Source organism: Centruroides sculpturatus, unplaced genomic scaffold, assembly GCF_000671375.1.
Source record: "Centruroides sculpturatus isolate CEXI.00-Female unplaced genomic scaffold, Cexi_2.0 scaffold1370, whole genome shotgun sequence".
In the NCBI taxonomy this organism is placed as follows: Eukaryota; Metazoa; Arthropoda; class Arachnida; order Scorpiones; family Buthidae; genus Centruroides; species Centruroides sculpturatus.
In genome coordinates, this window is record NW_019385615.1 from 93,667 (window position 1) to 115,976 (window position 22,310).

Sequence of the window (22,310 nt, forward strand, 5' to 3'; positions counted from 1 at the left end):
TGCCATCTTGTATGAAAATGAATAAATCAAAAATAAATAATTATCATTTAATGATTAAACATGCAAGTTAAGAAGCCACTGTGTATGATATATGATGTGAAATCAAATAAAAATACCTGATTTTACATTTTAAGCATTCTCTCCTGTAATTGGAAGTACTGAAGGATTGATCTTAAGTATTTACTTTTTACAGTCAATTTACAATAAATGTTAAAGAAACAGAAGTCATGGAATGTGGTCTTGTCAAACCTCCTCATAAGTTTTTCTATTAACAAACACAAAATTGAATGTCTCAGAAATTGAAGATCTAAGTCAGTGTTTCTCAACGGGGGCGATTAGTAACAATTTATATTTTGGGGGGCGAAAAACAATTTTCTGGGCGATATAGTAAAACATTATATTAAGAATAATTAGATATTTTATTCGTCATATCGCACAATAATTACACAAATAACATTTTACTAGTCACTAGTCTATTCAATGTAATACGAATTTGGCATTAGCCTTGGCCATCGGCATCGGAATTTTGTAGTGAAGGGGGCAATACTATGTAACGGTTTTATTGAAGGGGCGATACTACGTTGAAGAGGGCAACGATTTGTTAGAGGTTGAGAAACACTGATCTAAGTGATACATTTGATTTCAAACTTATCCTCAACTTATGTATTCATAAAATAATAGAACAACTTTCTACACATATAAGAGAGATTTGGTGAAATTTAAAAATGATTTCTTCTAAAATATTATTACATTCATGCTTCTTTGCTAATATCCAGTCTATTGTGAATTTTGCCATACGTGTTTGGTCATCAGCTGTTCCTTTTCTTTTATTGAAAGTTCATAAAGAATTATCCAAGATTTACTTTTTATTAAACAAACTGTCAAATCCACATGCAACAAATCCTTCAATGTAGCTCAAACTTGAGTTGGAATCATGTAGTTGAAATTTGTAAAAATCTGGTAATCCATACTAGACTTTCATAAATCGCAAACTTTGTTCAAATCTATACTTATAATGGCTAATTGCAACTGCATTACATATAGACACCCACAATTGCCATAAATAATCAGGCTATAATTTTGAAATATTAATTATCAATTACAAATAAATTTGGCACTAGAGGGAGGTGTTAGGTGCCATCTCGAATTAAATTTAATAATTATAATATTTAATTAATTTAGAATAAACTGGAAGAAAAGAATCAGCCCGAAGCAGGACTTGAACCCACAACTCCCACTTACCGTGCAGATGCATTGCCAGTTACGCTACCCAGATCTTCAGTCCAATCTCCTCTTCCAGTATATATAAGCCTAATGTATAACCATTGACGGTTAATATGGCGCTGACTGGGGCCCTTGGCCACATTAACCATATAGATTATTTACGGCAATTGTGGGTGTGTATTTGCTAAGCATCAGGTTTCGGTAAATGTTTACATTTGTACTGCATTACATATTTAAGAGTTTCCATATTTGCCACCAAAAACTTATCTTGTCTACTCAATATTTGTGCATTAAATGTTTCAGGTTGATCCTTTCTCTTATATGATAGATATCAAATAACTGCAGTATAACTAGATCTTTTGCATGCAGATATTGAAATTTTACAAATTAATCTGTAAAAACATTTATACAATAATATTTAACAGCAATTTTCACTTAACATTTTTTATGTTTATTTAATATATTTTGTACTATGGTTTTAGTTCTTATATATTTTATTTTTGTACTTTAACATATTTTACCAGCTTTATATTATAATACTAGCTGTGGCTCAAAATGTATCTATTATAAATGTATAACACTCCCCGCGGGAGGGAATTTTGAAAAATCCCTTCTTAGTGTACATTCTCTTGACGTACCCTATTAAAATGCAATCAAAAATGCAAAAAACTGCATCTAAAATAGTATAACAGAAGCCAAGTTCTTCACAGTAAGCCTTCATTTTGTCTCTCTTCCCTGTGGGGGGAATTTCAACATCTATATAATATACAAGTTCTTAAATGTGCACTGCATTTCTTGCCAACCACACCGCGCAGTTACCTATCTCGTATACGTACACATCTTGCCTCTCGCCACTGCTGACACCAAAAATATAACACTTACCTAGATGATATCTTTTAAATTATATGAATGTTTAATGGAATAATATACAGTCTATGTCAACCCTAAAGATCCATTCTAAATATTGGTGAAAGAATTTTTGAAATCGGATGAGTAATTTCGGAGATTACCTCCTACATCCAAACTTACAAACTTTACCTCTTTATAATATAGTTTATAATATAGATTATACATTCTGAGTATTGTTTTATATTGATAAAGGAATATAAAACAATATTCCTTTCAATATACAGTAAATTCAAATATACAGTAGAATTCACTTACTATATATAATCAACTTATGACTTGCCTACTGATAACAATAGCCCTAAGTGACTAGCAACATTCACAGAGTAAGTAAATAAGACTATAATTACTTTATTTGGCTTATGCTATAGCTTTAAATATATCAGTCATTAACACTGATAAAATGTTTCTCCAGACATCTATCATCATCATCAGATTGAAAGCCAAGCTTAATTCTGAATTAATTATAATTCAATTTAAATAATTCTTAATTCTGTTTGTCGTTTATCTCATTGTTCATAATTTTATGGACTTTTTGAACATGAGTTTAGTTGAAATCTTTTACGTTATGATTTTATGTTTTAAAAGTTCTTGTCATAGTATTTTATATAATGTTTAGTGTATTCTGTCATATTTACCTGTTATTTATTTGTATGTATAATCAAATGTTTTTTTTAGGTGTATTTACATTTATATTACAGTTTACTTGTGGCTGTATATATTACACGTGTATTTTTAATATGTTTTAGCCATTATACAATGTATTTCATTGGGGTTTTCGTTTTAATTGTTAATGGGAGTAGAGATCAATTGTCATCTGACATTTCCTTTTGTATATAAAATAAAAAAATAAATAAATTTGTAGCTGATTTATTGAACAATCAGCTACAAACTATTATTGTCTGAACAATCATAGAACAAAGTTTAAAATTAGCAAAAGTCCTTGAAATAGTAATGGTAACAAATGCAAATAATATATACAAACAACCCAATACTTCATTTGAATATTCAAATTAACATCCAAATTCAATATAAGCTTCTGATCTGTATTATCTGAAGAGGGATTTCGATCAGGCCAAAATGCATTCCGGGATATCTTGTGTTAATTGAATAAAAAATCAAAAAAGTATGTGGTGAATCTGTAATTATAACGAAAAAAAACCAATGAGGTTCATAATTATTGCAAATTAATATCCAGATTCTTTAGCAGGCTAATTTAAGGCTAATTAATTATTAAGGAACATAATTATTAGCCTAAAGATAAGCAGTTAAAACTGCCATCTCATATTAATTTTAGTAATTATATTCTAAATTAAAATTATAATTATTAAATTTAATATGAGATGGCAGCTTAACTGCCTGCCTCTAGCCAAATTACAGTAGGACTCCACAATACAAATTCACCATATACAGTTTCAGGTTTGTGCTATTGGCAATCTGGAAGGAACTTACAGTAAGAATTCCTAATTGCATGCTAAATCCTCACCATTTTTTATGATGAAGTCTTGCAGCATTTCACTCAGTCACTCTTATTCTGAGAATCTATTACAATGGCACATTTCTTTGCTTTATACTAAATACTGGACTTGCATCAGTCTTTGTCCAGAGTTCTCATTGTAATAAATCATGTCAACATGACAGCATAAATGAAACAAAGAAAGGTGCTGATAATTACTTTGCAAATATGGCTCAAAAATGCAAGGATAGTGTTGCTATTAGCTGTAATAAGCCAAAGAGAAGCCATGTGTTATTTTTTTAGACAAAAAAATTAAAATTTTAGATTTAGTGAGAAAATAAGACAGTCAAAAATTTCCAAAGTTACTTTTGTGATTTTCAGTATCATGCTATTTATTGTTCATATAAAAGTTGTACTGTATTTATTTCCTTATTTATAAAAAAAAATGTGTGATACATATGTTAGTACAGAAAATGCTTAATAATTAAAAGGGTTTGCTATTTAACACAAATTTCTGCTTACACAAGGGATCTTGAAACATATTGGTTACACGTAGCAGAACCCTACTATACTTTTTTCCTTAACAATTAACATTAAATAGCCCAATAAAGAATCCAACTATTTGTTTATTAGATTGTTTGTTTGTCATAATATATATACCAAATTAGAATGAAAGCATAAGTCAGCTAAAAACCATGGAGAGACTATAGACAATAAATCAATCCCAGTCAGTGTTGTTAGTGATCAGTATGGTTAAATCTAAACTAGCAGATGACCCAGGCATTGCTCAGGCAAAAAGTTAAAATGGCAAAGATTAATATTATTCAATTATAGCTGATCTTACCCATTTTCATTGGATGCAAGAATTAGATCCTCTCCTTTTCCAAGGCTAATTAGAGAATTTTTAGATGGGTTTAAAAATATGTTCAATTTCCCACAAAAAACCACATCTAAAATAGTGCAGTAGAAGCAGAGTTCTTCAGGGTAATGCTTAGCCTTCTCCCTCTCCCCCATAAGGGAAATTTTGAAAAAGCCCTTCTTAGTGTACATTCTCATCATATAACCTAACTGTGTACCAAATTTCAAAATTCAACTCCTAACAATTTGGGTTCTGTGCAATAATCAACCCATTTCAATTATATATATATAGATTAATTAAACTGGTCTAGAAGCAAAAATCAAACAAAGTTTGAGTAGCATAACTGGCAACACATCTGCACAGCAAGCAAGAGTTGTGGTTTGAAGTTTATCCAGAATATTCTAAATGAAATCAATTTATTTCTAATTAATGAATTTAGTATAAGACAGTGGCTTAATCAAATACTTCTAGCCAAATTACTTTATTTCTTAAAATAATTAATTAAGTTTCAAGTGGTCTCAAACAATATAGCTGTTTGAAAAAAAAGTTTAAATGAATTAAACTCCACAGTTTTGCACATTTGTGTGCATACATATTATGTCAATAGAAGAAAGTTTAATGTTTCTCATCTTTAAGTGCCAATATTGTCGATATCCCCAAAACTAAATTGTTATCTTCTAATTTCTGGATGATAAGGTTTATGCTACTTACTATAACAAGGCCTTCTGCAGTGCAGAAAGGGACATTTCTTGATTGAGAAAGAAGTTGAGCTTCCTGCCACTTGGCCACTGTATCTGTTAAATGTTTTACTAGCATTGTGTCAATCTCCCCTCTTATAAATGTTCATGTTCCTTCAGCCTATTAAAAAACCTATACAAACTACCAACATACATTATGTCATCAAACAGACCTAGACATACAGGATTTTGTAGATCACTTTTTTGGTTGTTCTTTAGTAAAGCTTTCAATTCTTAAGCATATCAAATACTGTAGGGGCCATTATTTGACAATTCTCATCATTTAGTAAAAAAAAATAGTTACTATTCTAGTAGTATTTGTCCAAGTGATTTCAATATGAATGGTATCGACGATTTTTGAAACTCTTTATACATCTTGTAATCGGCAATGAATGCTCTTTAATAAAGTCACTCATACATAAAGACTATAATTAATCAAAATTCTGATTTTAGCTGGAATTGAAAAGATTATCTTAAAACAATTAAAAAATGTATAACTATAATCAAACTCTAATTACAATAAGCAAAAGTTTTAAGTAAAATTGAAAATGTAAGTTTTTATTTAATACTGTTTATTCCAATACTCAAATATATTTTCATACTACAGATAAAACAATTATTTTGCTTCAGAAATTAGAAATTTTTAGTACAAATTTATGAAGATTGTAAGTAATTAGGAAACATCAGTACAAATTTGTTCATTTAAATAGTAAATTATACATAAAACACAAAGAATACAAGACAGAATACAGATGAATTGAGAAGAATTGTTCATTAAACTAATTCGTCCCAAAATCAGTATTTCATAAATAGTACATACACAAAGGCAAATATGCAAAGGCATGTGTGTCCTAAAAAATAAGAAAACAGAATATTAAATAACTTTAAATAACAAAACAGCAAGATCTGTACTGTACTTAAAACTTAAAAGTATTCAAAGGTGGCAAAGAGAAATTAATTATTATTTCATAAACATTACTTCATTATTCATTTCTGTTGAGAAACTTATTTTTTTTAAAGTACAATATTATAATTTTTAACATCAAGTGTGATGATTTTAGAAGTGCAGCCATTAAATAAGTAAAGTCAAAATTCCAGAAGTTTATTTTAAAAACCCCAAACTTCAGCATTACTTTTTTTAAGATGTAGTTTGAATTAAATTAAATCTATTTTTAAAAATTTTTTCTTATATCCTATGAAATAAATTTCATTTTTTTCTATTTTGATTATTGAAAAATATAAAATTGATGTTTTTATTGCATCTAATGAAATTTTTTCATAGCTTGAGAGATGCCAAAATATTGATTCAAAGTGTCAATACAATAAAATATAACAGCAAATGCATTATATATATATTCAATGATTTGAGTTCTTAATAATAAATAATGCAAGATTTATATATATATATATAAAGTTTGCATTATTTATTATTAAGAACTCAAATCATTGCTTAATTTTTTATTTGCATAATAAAATTTCAATTTCCTTCTGAACAATTATATCAGAAAACAATTAACAGTAAAGGAAAAAGAAAACAGTTCAGAGTAACAAATACAAACTGTCCATAATTAAATTTCTTTTACCTACAGTATACCTAAACATAGAACTGTCCTTTATTAGCCGAGATTTTTGATCTTGATAATCAATAGCCTGTGAGCATTAGGATATTGTTCAAGATAAATTAATGATGATTAAATTCCTTTTGTGTTAAGATAATACATAAATTCAGAATGTTAACCTTTATCCATTTAACTATTGTTTACTTCTAATCCTTTAGAAGCTTTCACTTCTTTAAAAATTAATTTTAGCACTCATTTTTCATTCAGAAAGTACTGTACATACAGGCATTGAAAATGCATTCATAATAGAAGCTACTTAAGAGCTTGATAAATGTTGATCAATTGTCAGTGATGTTATCATTGTTAGAATGTAACTAATTTCTTCCCCCCTCTCTCTCTTTTTTTTTATTTTTTAATTAAAAGTAGCAAATTTGTATCTTATTTTTATGCATTTTTAAACTCAAAACCTCATTATTTTTAGTCAAAACAAGCCAAAATCAAGCTGATTTTTTCAGAAGAAAAATCTTATAGAAAACAAGAACTTTCAGATTATATATCCATTGTCAAAAGTCAGTAACAAAAATAAAGAGCGATGTCAGATCACTAGAAAGTTTAACAGACAGAGATATGGCATCTTATTATTTAAATAATAAACAATTTTATAATTATTTACATATTCTAATTACAAAAATTCATACAGGACTCTGGTAATATGCAATTTTTTGGTTTTGAAGTTAACTGTATAGTCTGAAAACACTAAGTTATTCATCTGAGAAAAGAAACTTAAATTGCATTATCACCATATGAATTTAAATATTTTTCTAATTAATTCATTTATATACATATTTTTTCAGTTATAATCTTAAAAAATAAATTTATCATTACAATATTGGTAGAATCTGATTGATCACCCACCATTTGATTACATTAAAATTAATAAAATGAAGAATTAGCTATTTTATACTTGTTTCGTAAAGAATTTAAATACTGTATATAACATTTGATCAGTGATAATAAAATTATAGTAATAATAAATATTAATTTTTTCAAGTACATTGATATATCAGCATCCAAATTATTAAAAACAGCAATGAGCATTTAATTCAGAAAAGAAAAATTTGTAAAGAACTATTTTCAAAGAATTAAACGATTTTCAAAGAAAATACTCTATACTTAAATCTTACAAGTGGATATTATGAATAATAATTATTAATTATGCTTATAGACATTGCACTAGCAAACTTTCTAAGCAATGCTAATCTAAACAGATGTCAAAGTTCATGTAAATAAAATTTAATTTTTAAAAATTGTCTGCCAGAAAGTTTCTTCCTATTCTGAAATAAAATTATAAATTCAAGTCACTCAAATTTATGCTTTTAAAAACTTTTAAAGTTAAAACACTGTCAAAATTTTGTTAAAAAGTTGCTCTTACCAAAGATTTTCTTTTGTGTAATATCAACCAATAGCTAAAGTAGATAAGATTAACTTCTAAAAATAAATTCATAAGGGGGTTTAGATGTATTTAAAAAAGCAAAGCAGTGTACTTGGAAGTAAAAATAACTCTTCAGGTATATATAAAATTAACCTTGTTCTTTATTTATATAGCTTGGTTATATGTTTCTAAATAAATCTATATACAGCCAATGCAATAAATTCAATTATTAGTATTTAATAATACATCATTTTTGCAAGAGATGCACTATATAATTAATACACTTTTGATGATATGAATTCATTTTTATAATATATTAAGCTCTAAAAGTAATTTTCTAACATAAGATTGCACTATTTACTTGTACATTCGTGTTTTTAAGTAGCATAAACATCACTTTTTGTTACACATGGCTATTTCTTGTGTAATAATGTAATTTTCTTTGCTACAATAATTTTGAATAATATAGATTTTAATATTAATAAATTTAAAAGTAGAAACTAATAGTCAATCTCTCTTTGATTTACCATATAACAACAACATTAAATTAAATCTCATTAAACCAGACTTTTAAAAAAATTAAATTTTAAATATTTACATAGCTTGTTTTTAAGTTTACCAGATTCTCTGAACAGATTATACCTTGTAATAGTGTAACAAACTGAGAAAATTATCTAAATATATTTTTTTAACACAAACTGAAATTCAACAATAACGTAAATTTACTAAAATGTTTCTAAGTTTAGTCTCTCATCTTCATCGGTTAGCCTTTTAATACCAAAGATGAGATATCCTTGGAGAATTCAATCCCTCGTCTGACTCAGAAATGTGTGATTTAGAATTATAGCAATAATACACACTTGAAAGAACTTATAATCATTAACTTCATAAGTTAGTATTTATATCTCAATACAATAAATAATTATGAAATATTGTTTATTAAATTGCAATATATTTGTTAAAAGATTTCAATACTTCTTTTATAATGTTGACCTTTTCAAAGCTTCTTGAAAGTATAAATATGACCTTGAAAAGGTTAAACATTCTGCATCTAACAGAAAAGGGATTAAATGAAAATTGTAGGCTAAGAGAAGAAAACAAACCTTCTAATTTCATATAATAGATGATGATTTAAATTTCTGTAAAAAAAAAAAAAATTCATTCTTAGCCTTCATTTTTTGCTTTTCAATTTTACTTTTGAATTTAACATCACGACTCATATTCAGTTTATATGAACAAAAATAATAACAAGAAATATTGGCTAACTTTACTATATTCTATTCGAAATTAATGTATTTAGATAGAGTGAGAAGGAATAAAAACAATCTTCACTTGATAAAAATTCTATTTTATGATAATAACTACAGGAAGAAAATGGTGTATCAAGACATTTAAGAATATTCACATTTCTTTCATCTTGAGCATACAGAAATAACATAAACGCACTATAATATATTCATCGAGATTTTAAACTGTGCAAGTGATACAAACAATTTAAATTTATTTTTAATAATAGTTAAAAGTAAATTTTTTAAATTAAACAAAGTAATTATATTATTTACATCAATAACCATTTCAGAGATAAAAATTAAAATGATGATTCATTTTAACATCATATTTAGATGCTCAATTCAATGATTGAAATTCAAAGAATTTCACTAATTTATTCACATAATCTTACATTTATCAGCATTATATTTATGTAAGCATTCAAAAACTGGTAAGTTAATCCCATATTTTAGATTAAATGTAGACAAAATAAATCCTCAGAATTATGTTTTTCAAACAAATAATTCAAATTAACTTTAAAGAAAAATCATCTTAAAATAATACAGAATTGCATTTTGAGTTCATTTATTATGCTACCTTATGATTTTTTTACTTTATATTGCTTTAATGGTGCATTAAACCATTAAGAAAAAATGGCCCCTAAAGGCAAACCTTTCATTTTTAGTAGATGTTTCTTTTTTACACTGACCTAAATATAATTACTGTATGCTATCATGTTTATATTTTATTTTTATAGGTTAACCATCACATTTTCTTCTTTATTTTTATTATAACAAACAAAATCTCATCAGCATAATATAATATTGATAAGTGCATCACTACAACTTTACTCATTTGTATATAGGCCTATTATTCAAAAAATGACAAATGAAAACTTAACAGACATTAAGAATTAAGAAATCAAGATGACAAACTTCAAAAATATGGCAGATAACTGCAACTGTTTTGTTATACAGATTGCAGTTTTATAAACTGTATATAAATTAATATCTGAACAGTAAAACTATTATTTTTAATGAGTTAAATTATACAGAATTTGGGACAAAAACCCAAGTGAATTCTGGTGTTAACTCAATTTTACCCATAATTTGGTTCATTTTTTCTTTATAGGGCAGTGATTTAATCTGAAAAATATTTTGGTAAAATATAATAGTGTTGACACAAAATCCAATTTAATCAATTACAGCAAAATGATCTGCCAAATCAGGCTGTTTTCAGGCTATATTAATAATTAGTTACCAGTTAATTTGACTAGATGTAGATGGATATGCCGCCATCTAGTATTAATTTTAATAATTATAATAAATTAATTTTTAATTTAGAAATTTCTGGAAGAACAGGCCCAGAGCAAGACTCAAACCCACAACTTCTGCTTACCATGCAAACAGGTTGCCCATTTGCAACTCAATAAAAAACCATTATGCTATCTGGACCTCCATCCGGATAGTATGATGGTTTTTCAATTCCAGAAATATATGATATTGTTAAATATTTATCAGTCTAATACAAACTTCAAAATATTCTTGCAAAAGAACCAAAAATCTGCTTTAACAGTACTTTTAGATCTATTAAATAAAACACACATGCATTTTTAACTCTAGCACTTTAATTTTACAACTTGTCTTCAGGGGTTAAGTAGATTAGAGTATTTATTAAAATCAATATAAATAAATGTCTCAATATTTGTCAAGAATGTACAGAATATGAAACTTTGACTGGAGAAGGAATCTGATTTTAAAGAAGTGATAAAACAATAAAACTGATTATTATTAGAAAGGAAGATTATCTTAGAAGATAAATATCCTGAAAAACTGAGACAAAAAGTAACAAATTAGCTTAAAATGAAACTCAGATGATGCTTATGAGTGGAGATTGTCTCAAATACAAAGGAAAGCAACTAATGTTGACATCTCAATATCTAATTTACCTTCAGAAAAGAAGAATTTATAATTCTGCATCAATTAATGTAATCAAGAACAATATAAAATTTAAATTAACTATAGCAAACTTGACAGAAATGATAAAAAGAAATGAATTCAACTGTTAAAGCTGTATCATCTGCTTTGTATTTCAATATAATTCTCATCACTTACAAAGTTATTAAAAATTTGTTTCAATGATTATAACATTATGTCTTTTCTAGTCAAATTTATTTTCTTAAATAATGTTGTGAATGCCAATTACTGAAGAAACTATGAGACCAGAACAAATGATCTGTTTTGGCAGATAACAAATTATTCGTGATTATAATGTAAAGATCGAGCCAATAATAAAATATCACTAATTCAAATAGAGCATAAATTTATGAATTAATGTAGAATCATTATATATAAAAAAAATTACTTTTCCATCTGCTGAACCAAAAACTATCACAATTTAATGCCACTATAATGAATATATTAAAGAGTTTTATTATTATAATTATATTTATATTATCAATAAGTCATGATTTTTTGGCAGTGAAACATTGTTACTAAATTTAGATTCAAATAAAGGTAGAGAATTTAACATTAAAAAGTATAATAAAAATAGATATTTTAAATCTAAAAAATAACCATTATTTCTGTTACAAAATGAACTTTTAGTTAACACATATTCATCTCTAGATGAGATGAAATTAAGCCTTGGAAGGAACTTTTTCTGTTATTGACATAGAATTATTACATCCATTACAATTACATATTATTGTAACTATAAAAGTATTAGTGCTATAATAGCAGTACAGCAATTTACTATATTATATAAAATTTTGTAAGACAAATATTTTATATATATATAAATTTACAGTTATTTACAGTTGTTTAAACACTGATCACTGGTATTTAATCATCTAAAAACCATTTTGAATAAAATACCAAATTGCTTACTTAAGTTCAAACAATTTTTATAATAAAATCAAATTAAAAATGGAAATTTAAAAATGAATAAAAAAAATCTCACCTGTAACTAAATTAGAATTAGAATACAATGATATCTCTCTCTCTCTCCTTTTTTTTTTACAGAAATTTTGGTTATATACTAGTTTTAAACATATATATATAAAAGATATAAGCCATTGATTATTCTTTTTTTAGATAAAATATATATTTTTTTCTTGACTATATTTTATACTTAAGTGCAATTATCATTATTAACAATAAAATATTTTTTTTGTTAAATAAGCAGAAAGATAAATACAATAAACTTAATCTTTAGAAGCAAGATTGTTGCTTACTTACAAAAACAAAGATGATTATTCCAGTTAATAAGTTATTAAGAATAAATATGAATAACATATTCACAAAACATTCTTACTTTTTATTAAGAAAAATACTTTATAAAATGTTTTGTATCAATGCAGATGATTAACAAAATGATGGGATAAGTCCATGTTGGGTTCTACAGTTTTAGCAGGGGATATATGTATCTATATAAATTGTTAAATACATTTGTCATTAAGTAAAGACAAAGAACAGACATTAATTTCTATATGTATATACACAAATTAATAACTGTATTATTGAACTTTAATATAATTAGACTTAAAAAGACTATTTTTTTACACTTTCCTAAATTTTCCACATGCAATACCTGTAATGCAGATACCTTTTTCATTACTACTACTAAATTCCTTTATAAATTACACCATCCTTTATATATTTAACTTAATTTGCTGCCTTCTAACTTATCACCAATCCACTATAATTCATATATATATGCTATTATAAATTTGATTTTAATAATTGAATTAATAATTCACTACGTTCACCAGGAAACTAATGTCTGATGACCCATTTACATTCGTTTAATCTTAGCACAAAACACTTGCCATTTACTAAATATCTGAAATCATAAATTCTCAAACTGTAATTTGGCGGAAAATTTCACATTAGACACTAGTTTCGAATCCAACCCATCGAGACGACAAAGAAGACAAACTTTTATGAGCATCACAAAAATAGCATTATCCCAAGCACGTGAATGCAATTTACCTTTGCCGAGCAGAAAATTCACCTAAATAATAGAATTAAATTACCATACATGCATGGTACAAAAACATGAAAGGTTTTTAAAAGTCGCAAATTACGGCGTAGAATTTCCACAGAAGAAATCGTACGGTCTTTTGACATTAGATTTCTCCATCCGATGAATTAAACACGTGCAAGTATTCACACAAATTTAGTTCGTCAAACAAATAAATCTAACATCAAAAGACTGCACTTCTTCCATATAATACATTTGACATCGTAAGCAAGAGTATAATTTTATGGAATTTCTAATTTTTCTTTTAATTTTTTAAATTTTATATTATTATGATATATTATTATAGATGTTAACGAAGAACGCCAGCCACTATAGTGTCTCATTGAATAAAAACCACAGGCCAAGAGTGCAGTGTTTATTCAGTAAGTGCTATGCAATCACCTGATTAGGAAACAAACAATGACAAACCTAGGACAATCTACGTCCAGCTGATGCAGCCATCGATACATAAAGACGTTATAAAGGTTTAATTGGCGTTGTGATTAAGTCACGTATCGATCAAAATAAGGTAAAAAGTCACAAAAAACTAACGATCGGAGGAAAATGAAGCCGACAAATCCGAATAAATAGGTCAATCCATCAGTACCAAGGACAAGCGTAAAGAAACAAAGAACACGAGCTTCATACCTTAAAATATCCTCCTTCGTACAGCGTGTCAGGTGGTCCGAAAATGGCTACTTCCCATTCGAATAAAACATCTTCGTTAATTAATTTAACACGAAAACCTTCCACTGGTTCGTCTTGTAAACTTTTGAATTCCAAACCTAAAGCTCTCAATGCACTGCTTGTGGGTTGTGTTGCCATAATCGAAACCCACTAGAAATGATTTTTTTCTCCTTGCTTTTTTAATTCTAAAACAGTAAATGTAAACAGAATCGGTCGTTTAACAATGTCGATAGTTTTTTAAAGTTTTACTGTCGACTGGCCCAACTAAACGTTAACGTAGACGTGAAAATGCGATCGTTCTGTTTCTTTCCTCACTCGATACATGAACAAAGATGGTGGTCTTGTGACGTCACAAATGAGTCGTAATGACGTCAGGCAATTTCGCATTTTGCCTCATCGACAATTTTTTAAACTTTGTATAATATATTATCGTGGTCTATCGTTATCGTATAAATTAATTGTATAAAACTTTAATCTTTTTTAACTCTTAATATTAATAAAATTCGATTTTTGTAAAAACGTCAAAGTGACGTCAGTTGTTTTCGCCTTACGTTTACTACCCATCCTTATAATTTAATACTTTGAACTATTAATTTCTACTGTCATTTAATTATTTATCTATAGTTATTTTATTAATTTTCTCCGTTTAGAAACAGATGCAAAACATTTTAGACCAGACGATAACATTGGTGACGTCACATCCTTTTCGCATTTTATCGCGAAATCTGTTATATCTCTAAGATTCGTAATCAACTGTGCATTTTATTTCTCATATTTAAGTTATGCGAAATAATTAATACGTGTGGTTCGATATAATGTAGGAAAAAGTAAACCGGTCTCGACAGCAATCTCGCTGTTGCTACGAGAGTTTGAAAGGGAGAGGAAGAGTCGAATGTTTAATAATATTGATTACCAGTCCTATTTCCGTTTTAAAAACGCTTAATGATTTACGCCGATAGTTGGTTTTAAGTATTTATCATACTGGTATAAATTCTAATAAGTTAAGAAGGGAACCCAGACGTAAATTAGGTTTTGGTCAAAGCATGAAACACAATATGGCTGCAACTTTGACAACTCAGGAAGAACAGGTAAACGATTATGAAATATTCAATGTAACTTATCGTATTTTGTCATAAATAACGCGTGTTACGCTCTATTCAATTATCCAGAAACCATTGTTGCGTAATACACTACCCGTAATTGTTTTAATTGTGATTTTTTTGATGACGTCGATCCCGGTTTGAATTTCGAATTGATGAACACGTACTCGATCACTTTCCTCATTAATTAATTATCTAATTAAGAATAGTTACGAATCCTTTAATTGATAATGGGCGTGTTAACTACTATGCAATGCTTCACAATCACCAGCATTAGAGGTTTGTTACTTGGAATTATTTTATCTGAATGATTTGGAGCTTATGAATGAAATCAAGTAAAATATCAAAGTGTGATTCAATTTATATATTTTACTGATTCTTAAACACAAAAATATAATAATTGAATCCAGTTTGATGATTACATAACACGTTAAGCACTAAATTTACGGCTTCACTAGCTAGAAAGTAACGTTGACAGAGATTTGAAGACGAAACTGAGAAACTCTAAGAATATTAATTAAATTCTGATTCGAATATGTTTCAGGTCATGTTTAAATCGCTTGGTTATATGTCGAGAAGACAGAATTAACGATCCTCCGACAAATCGGTTGATTCTGGATGCTGTGTTGGGACCATCCAGAAGTAGATATTTGATCTGATTTTTTCCACCCTCCTGCAAGCTGATTTACTGGATTAATTACTCTGTCATTCGTCATAATTAAAACTGACTTATGAGCATTATTAACTTTAGAGTGAGATTAAAAACATTTTACTGTTATTTCAAATAATATGAAAACAACTTGTTATATATATAACAGGTAATTTATTGGTGTGTTTTACCAAATTATAATTTAAAATGTTTTTGAGTTCATAGATACCGAAATCATTCTGGGATATTGGAAAAATAAAATCTTTATTTCTCTTTTTTCTCGAATATCAGTATAGTGGTTCAAAATATTTGCAATTGTATTATTGTAAATTGTGCTCCAACAAAACAGTTTTTATTTTTATAATTAGTGTGATAACATGTGCCATTTGTATATTCAATATTTTCACATATTTTTATTTTCATTTGCACTTGCAGTTAAATATTTATGCAGACATGCTATCGTATAAATTGCTACGAGAACGAATTCTAAATAATGTTTATAATTAAGAGACGATTGAATCATTATTTAATAATAATAAATTTAATAAAAATTTAGAGTTGTACATATTTTAGCTTATTCAAACATGATTTTAATTTAAATTCTTACAATGTTTTTTTATATAAAGTTTTCAGCTTTTTTTGTTAAATTATTTTACATTTTATTTCTGTTTTACATTAGATTCTGGAACCAAGGAATTATGATAGAGAGACCCACATTACTGTTCACATCATATGCATTAACCTATATACACACAAAGAATTTAATTGTAAATTCATTAAGTATTTTTTAGTTATTAAATAATTTTTTCTCTACAGATCTGATGTTTCGTGTTTTATATGCTTCTAAAATAACAGTTGTGTTTGTTATAATAAAAAGTTCAATATAAAAAAAAATCATCATAAATTATTTATTCTTAATAAGAAAATGTTATTGTGAATACTTACAGCTTTACTTAAATTTATTTAGACTTAGGATATTTAAAATTATTTTTATAGTAAACAGAGTTTGAAACAGGAAAAAACAATCTTTAGTTATTTAAAGTTTGATTTTTGAGTGTGCTATTGACTGTTGATCCAAAATTAAAATGTGAAATAAATTTTATTTTTTATAATTGATATTCATTTATCTATTCTACATATATAAAATGCTTAGCTTGAAATCATTGTCAAAGTTTTTTCTGTCACTTAAAAACAGCTAAAAACAGTGACATGTCACTAGGAATTGGTGAATCATCATGAAATTTTTGAACAAGTGGGTGAAGCTCATGAAGTGAACAAGCAAATCCCCTAGTACATATATGTTGAATAATATTTTTGTTTAGAGAGAAGTTTTGTGGAATTATATTATTAACTTAATAAGAGCACAGAAATTAACATAAGTTTATTTTGGAATATTGTCTGTAGCTTTTCTATATGGAAAATTGATACAGACAGCTCAGATAAATTTTATGTATGTTTGCATACATTTATACATCATCTCAGGAATAATTAACATATTATTCACTGCATTCCTGTTGGTATTTTTTATTGATTTTATATATTTTTTAATATTAAATGAATTAGTAAAGAAATGTTTACATGAAAATGTTTGTTTCAAAGACAAAAGTAATAAATAATAATATATACTAATAATCTGAATGAATTTAAACTAGCTAAAATTAGAATTAGTAATTTTTTCTGAATGTCAACAAATGATTTTGAACTTTATGGCTTTAATTTTCTTTTAATCATTTAATGGTAGTTCTGTATCAAACAGATAAAACCAGTTCTAAAAAAGAATTATTGATTGTATGTATAAATATATATAAATATGTTGGATTGTTTATATTCCCATGTTTACCATCTGAAAAGATGGCATATGTTCAACTTTTATTTATAGAAAATTCTTTATTTCTATAGATATTTAACATAAACCAAACCAAAGTATAATAGCAATATAGAGTTTTTTTTTTTTTTATTAAAAATAGTGAGTAGATACAGATATATCTTAAATTTTCAATACTTAGTTTTTTAAATTTATTTTTAAAAACTAAGTAAAGTTTTTTTATATGTAGTACAGTAGAGCCTCGATTATCCGACCTAATTGGGGACTGGGGTTGGTCGGATAATTGAAAGGGCGGATAACCGAAAAGTATGAAAAAATCTATTATTAGTGTAGTATATTGTTATATCCCATGTAATTAGTATATTAGTATATTAATATATCGCTATTAACCTATTTTGCATTGAATTTTCATCGATGTTAAGCCTAACAAAAATTTTTTAAAATAATAATCATCGCTATTGTATCGTTAAAAATTAGAAAGTTAAGCTTCGTTTAATTACTGGCTTTCTTTCATGGTCGATCCAGTGTTGCCATCTAAAACACGTAAAAATAATATTAAAATAGCCAAGACATAGCCATATATTGTAGCGCCAAATCAATAGTGGACATTTAAAATTTGCCGACTAGGACAGTCGGTTAACCGAGGGGTCGGATAATCGAGGCTCTACTGTATGTTGTACTTATGTAGCAGTCATATTACTGTAGTTATTTTTTGTATGTATACAAATATGTTACAGTTTTCATTGATATCTTAAAGAATATTAAAAAAGTCTATTTTTCTTTTTTCTGTATAAGTTTATGTAAAGTAAGCTGATTATTATTTATTCAAGTAGTGACTTTTAGTCTTCTAATGTTTACAATAATACATTAAGAATTCTATTATGAAATATTGTGGAATCCAGTTATAATCACAGATAAAATTATCATTTGGCTATACAGTAGAGCCTCGATTATCCGACCCCCGATTAACCGACCGTACTAGTCGGCAAATTTCAAATGTCTGCTAGTAATGTGGCGCTACAATATTTGGTTATGTCTTGGCTGCTTTAATAGTATTTTTACATGTTTTAGCTGGCAACACTCATTCGACCATGAAAGGGAGCCAGTATTTAAACGAGGCTTAATTTTCTAATTTTTAACGATATAATAGCGACGATTATTATTTTTTTAAAATTCTTGTTAGGCTTAACATCGATGAAAATTCAACGAGAAGTAGGTTAATAGCGATATACTAATTACATGGGATATAAAAATATACTACACTAATAATGGATTTTTTCATACTTTTCAGTTATCCGACTTTTCAATTATCCGACCAACCCCAGTCCCCAATTGGGTTGGATAATCGAGGCTCCACTGTAGTTATCATAATCAGTTGGTCCCAAAACACTGCATATAAAATTAATTTAAAATAATCTATCTATTGTAATTAAACTTTAGCTATTGTTATCAGTTGTGATAAGAATTATTAGCAAATTCATACTAATTGGACCTTTCTTCGAAACTACTTTTAACGTAAACATACCTTTTATCTTGTACATACTGTAAGGGCATGACAAAAATTCTTAGAAGATACCTACACTATACTACTTTACTTGAAGTGTACCTTTAGAAATGAAAATTTCTGTTGCAATTGCTCTAGTTTAATTTTTGTGATCTGTTGAGTTAAAAATTGTTTATATGAAATGTAACAAATATGAATCTATACTTGTATTAAGTATAGAGTTTGTGATAAATATAAATTGTACATATTCGTAATATAATTATTTGTAATAAATTGAGTTCAGTAATGAAAATTTTTATCTTCTGTCCAATGTTATCAGCCATTTGTTATCAAAAATTGCAAAATCCAGTGATCATAATAAGCATATTCCACTGTATTTCAAAATGGCCTCTTTAAAGAATTGATTGCCAAATGAACTGCCAGATATTGGGCTGTAATAAGATAATTTATTGATTTGATATATAACAATAATAATGAGCAGTTATTTATTATGACATGGTCACAATGCCAGACTGTAATTTTTAATCTTACTTTTAATTTATTTAATTTAAAATATATGCTTTCTATCTCAAATTAGTACTGTAGTGTCTTGCCCTTGTACTGTACATCATACTTTTCTGTTAGATGACTAGCATCACTCCATTGCTATCTAATTTCTTTCAGGGGAAAAGTTTTGAATTGAAATAATATGACTTCCAGTTTGCATTGGAAGTTTGTATATAGTTGATTGGGGCTTTCTATCCCTAAGCTTTCTATATCTGGACTTGACTTCCATGTATCTAATTCCATTCTTGAGATTAAGGAAGGATGGACAGATGACAGTGAGAATTGCAAGTCCAATAAATAGTCAGGCAGTTCATTTGGCATTAGTTATTCAATCAGGTTGATGTTATTAAAAAAATAAAAATTATGCAATGAAAAACTACATATTAAAATAAAATAACATTGTACCATTTCAGATGAAATAATTTAATTTTAAGAGAAAGAACTTGAGCTAATTTTCCAAATGAAAAGGCTTACCTGATAAAAAGAAAGCTATAGTTAAATATGTGATTGTTAAAATTTGCCGAAAAAATTTTAACCAATTGATTGAAAGAAAATTATCTATAAAATTAACAATGGATGAAATACAGACAGGACTTCTATTTAAATTTTTCTTTAAAAAAGCTTACAGAGAATTAGAGTTAAAACAAATTTGATTTTGAATTAAAAATTTATTGAATTGTGAATGAATTACATAAATAGTAAAGTAATATAACAACTGTAAAATCAATTTAATATACTAACACTTTTCTTTTATTAAATATCATGGACAGAATTAATTTATGTGGGCAATTATTAAAAGCAAGAGCTGCAATGATATTAAAATGAAATATAATAAAATAGTAAATGAGATATTAGGCAGAACACTATTAATAATGAATTTAAAGAGTTTAGAGAAATTTGACATTAGATTGAAAATCTTTATCTGTTTCTTTTAAATTGGCAAATGTTTTTTGTCTGATGTGGAAAAACCAAGTATAAAATATTATTAAAAATCTTTTCGTAATTAAACATTTTTGCAAAATGCTGTTCATTATTAAGATATATAGGATGTAACAAAACTGTGCCAATATTTTAAGGATAGATTCTAGAGTTAACAATAATAAAGGGCAATTATTAAATAAGCTTAAAATCTTCTATAAATGTTTCATAAATTCCATTTCTCTTTCTGAGATCTGACTTGCCAAAAAAAAAGTACTTTTTAAATTCTCCACCAAAGTATTATCACTAAAGTTGTCAACTTTTTAAAGTAATTTTGTATTTTCTTTATGCTTCTATCAGTAGCATGAGGTAAGTGAATGTTTTTCACAGTGGATCCTACCATAATAAATGTAAACAGTCTTAAGATTTTGCAGTATCCATCTGCTTTATAGTAAAAATAAATAGTTGGGAAGCAAGTTTTTTTCAATATAAATATACTTTGAATGACATTTTGTTTTTATACAAAATTAAACAGAATAATATACAAGAAAAGCTTAAAATGTTCTTTGCAGATATGGACACACAATTGATTTTTCGTTAGCCAGATCTCCAAAACAAAGTGGAATTTGAAAAACATTTATAGAGGGTTTTAAGCTTATTTTTGACCCTAGAATTCATCTCTAACATATTGATGCAAATATTGGCTTTGTTACATCTTGTACATACAATTTTCACATCATATTTAATTTTTCCAAACATTATTAAAAGTTAACACATTAACACAATCAAATTAAGAATCTCTGGTGAGCTTGATTCTACATAGTAAAAAAAAAAGTAAAAAATTTTTAAATAGCATTTAGTTAGTTAACAAATATTGGGTAGTTTGGAAAGTTTGTAGTGATTTTTGATAGCCGACAGTTGAGACACTGATTGACATGAAAATGATTAGAATTGTATAAACCAGGGGTTGGCAACCTGCGGCTCTTTAGTTCCATACGCAAATATTATTTATTTTATCAGAAAAAAAAACATTTAAAAATCGTTCTGAATCGATTAACGAGGATTAAGCACTGATTCTATCTCTCAGCCACATGTACTCACTTTCCACCGCACCCCTCCCCCGTGACACGCGTCGTCACTGTCGTCAGTCCGTCGGAAGCTCTCGAATGACGCCGTCGTCGAATGTTTCTATTATCTAATTTGTTGTGAAAAACACTACTTATATATGAATAAATAGATATTTTTTCTTATGAATAAATAGATTAGTTTTTTTTTTCAAAAAACTTTATTTATGCGAGTACTATTTATTGTTGGCAAGAAAAAAATTTGTGGCTCTTTAAAAACTTTGAAATTTTGCAAATTGTAATTTTGGCTGTTCCGACTCAAAACGTTGCCGACCCCTGGTATAAACCAATGAATAGTACGAAAAATGACCTTGAGATGTGTTTAATACCAAAAAAAAAAAAACATTAAAATTATTCAAATATCATTTAATTTGTCTTGTCATGAAAATGGATGTGAACAACATGCATTTTCGACACTTGCAGTTTCTTTTCTATTGTAAAGGCAAAAATGCTGTACAAACAGCGAAGGAAATATGTGATGTTTATGATGGG

At 27.2% G+C, this 22,310-nt stretch overlaps 2 protein-coding genes across 2 annotated transcripts in view; one reads left to right on the forward strand and one right to left on the reverse strand.

The window, feature by feature from the left end:
* The window catches only part of LOC111640605 (ubiquitin-conjugating enzyme E2 R2-like), a 34,017-nt gene extending 19,383 nt beyond the window's left edge, over positions 1-14,634 (reverse strand). Inside the window, exon 1 of the mRNA XM_023386634.1 lies at positions 14,114-14,634. Within this exon, the coding sequence (XP_023242402.1) occupies positions 14,114-14,290 (177 nt within the window). The 5' untranslated portion in view covers positions 14,291-14,634. The remainder of the gene's footprint in view (positions 1-14,113) is intronic.
* Positions 14,635-14,855: 221 nt separating this feature from the next.
* Positions 14,856-22,310, forward strand: part of LOC111640607 (tyrosine-protein phosphatase non-receptor type 9-like) — a 99,975-nt gene continuing 92,520 nt past the window's right edge. Inside the window, exon 1 of the mRNA XM_023386635.1 lies at positions 14,856-15,240. Within this exon, the coding sequence (XP_023242403.1) occupies positions 15,196-15,240 (45 nt within the window). The 5' untranslated portion in view covers positions 14,856-15,195. The remainder of the gene's footprint in view (positions 15,241-22,310) is intronic.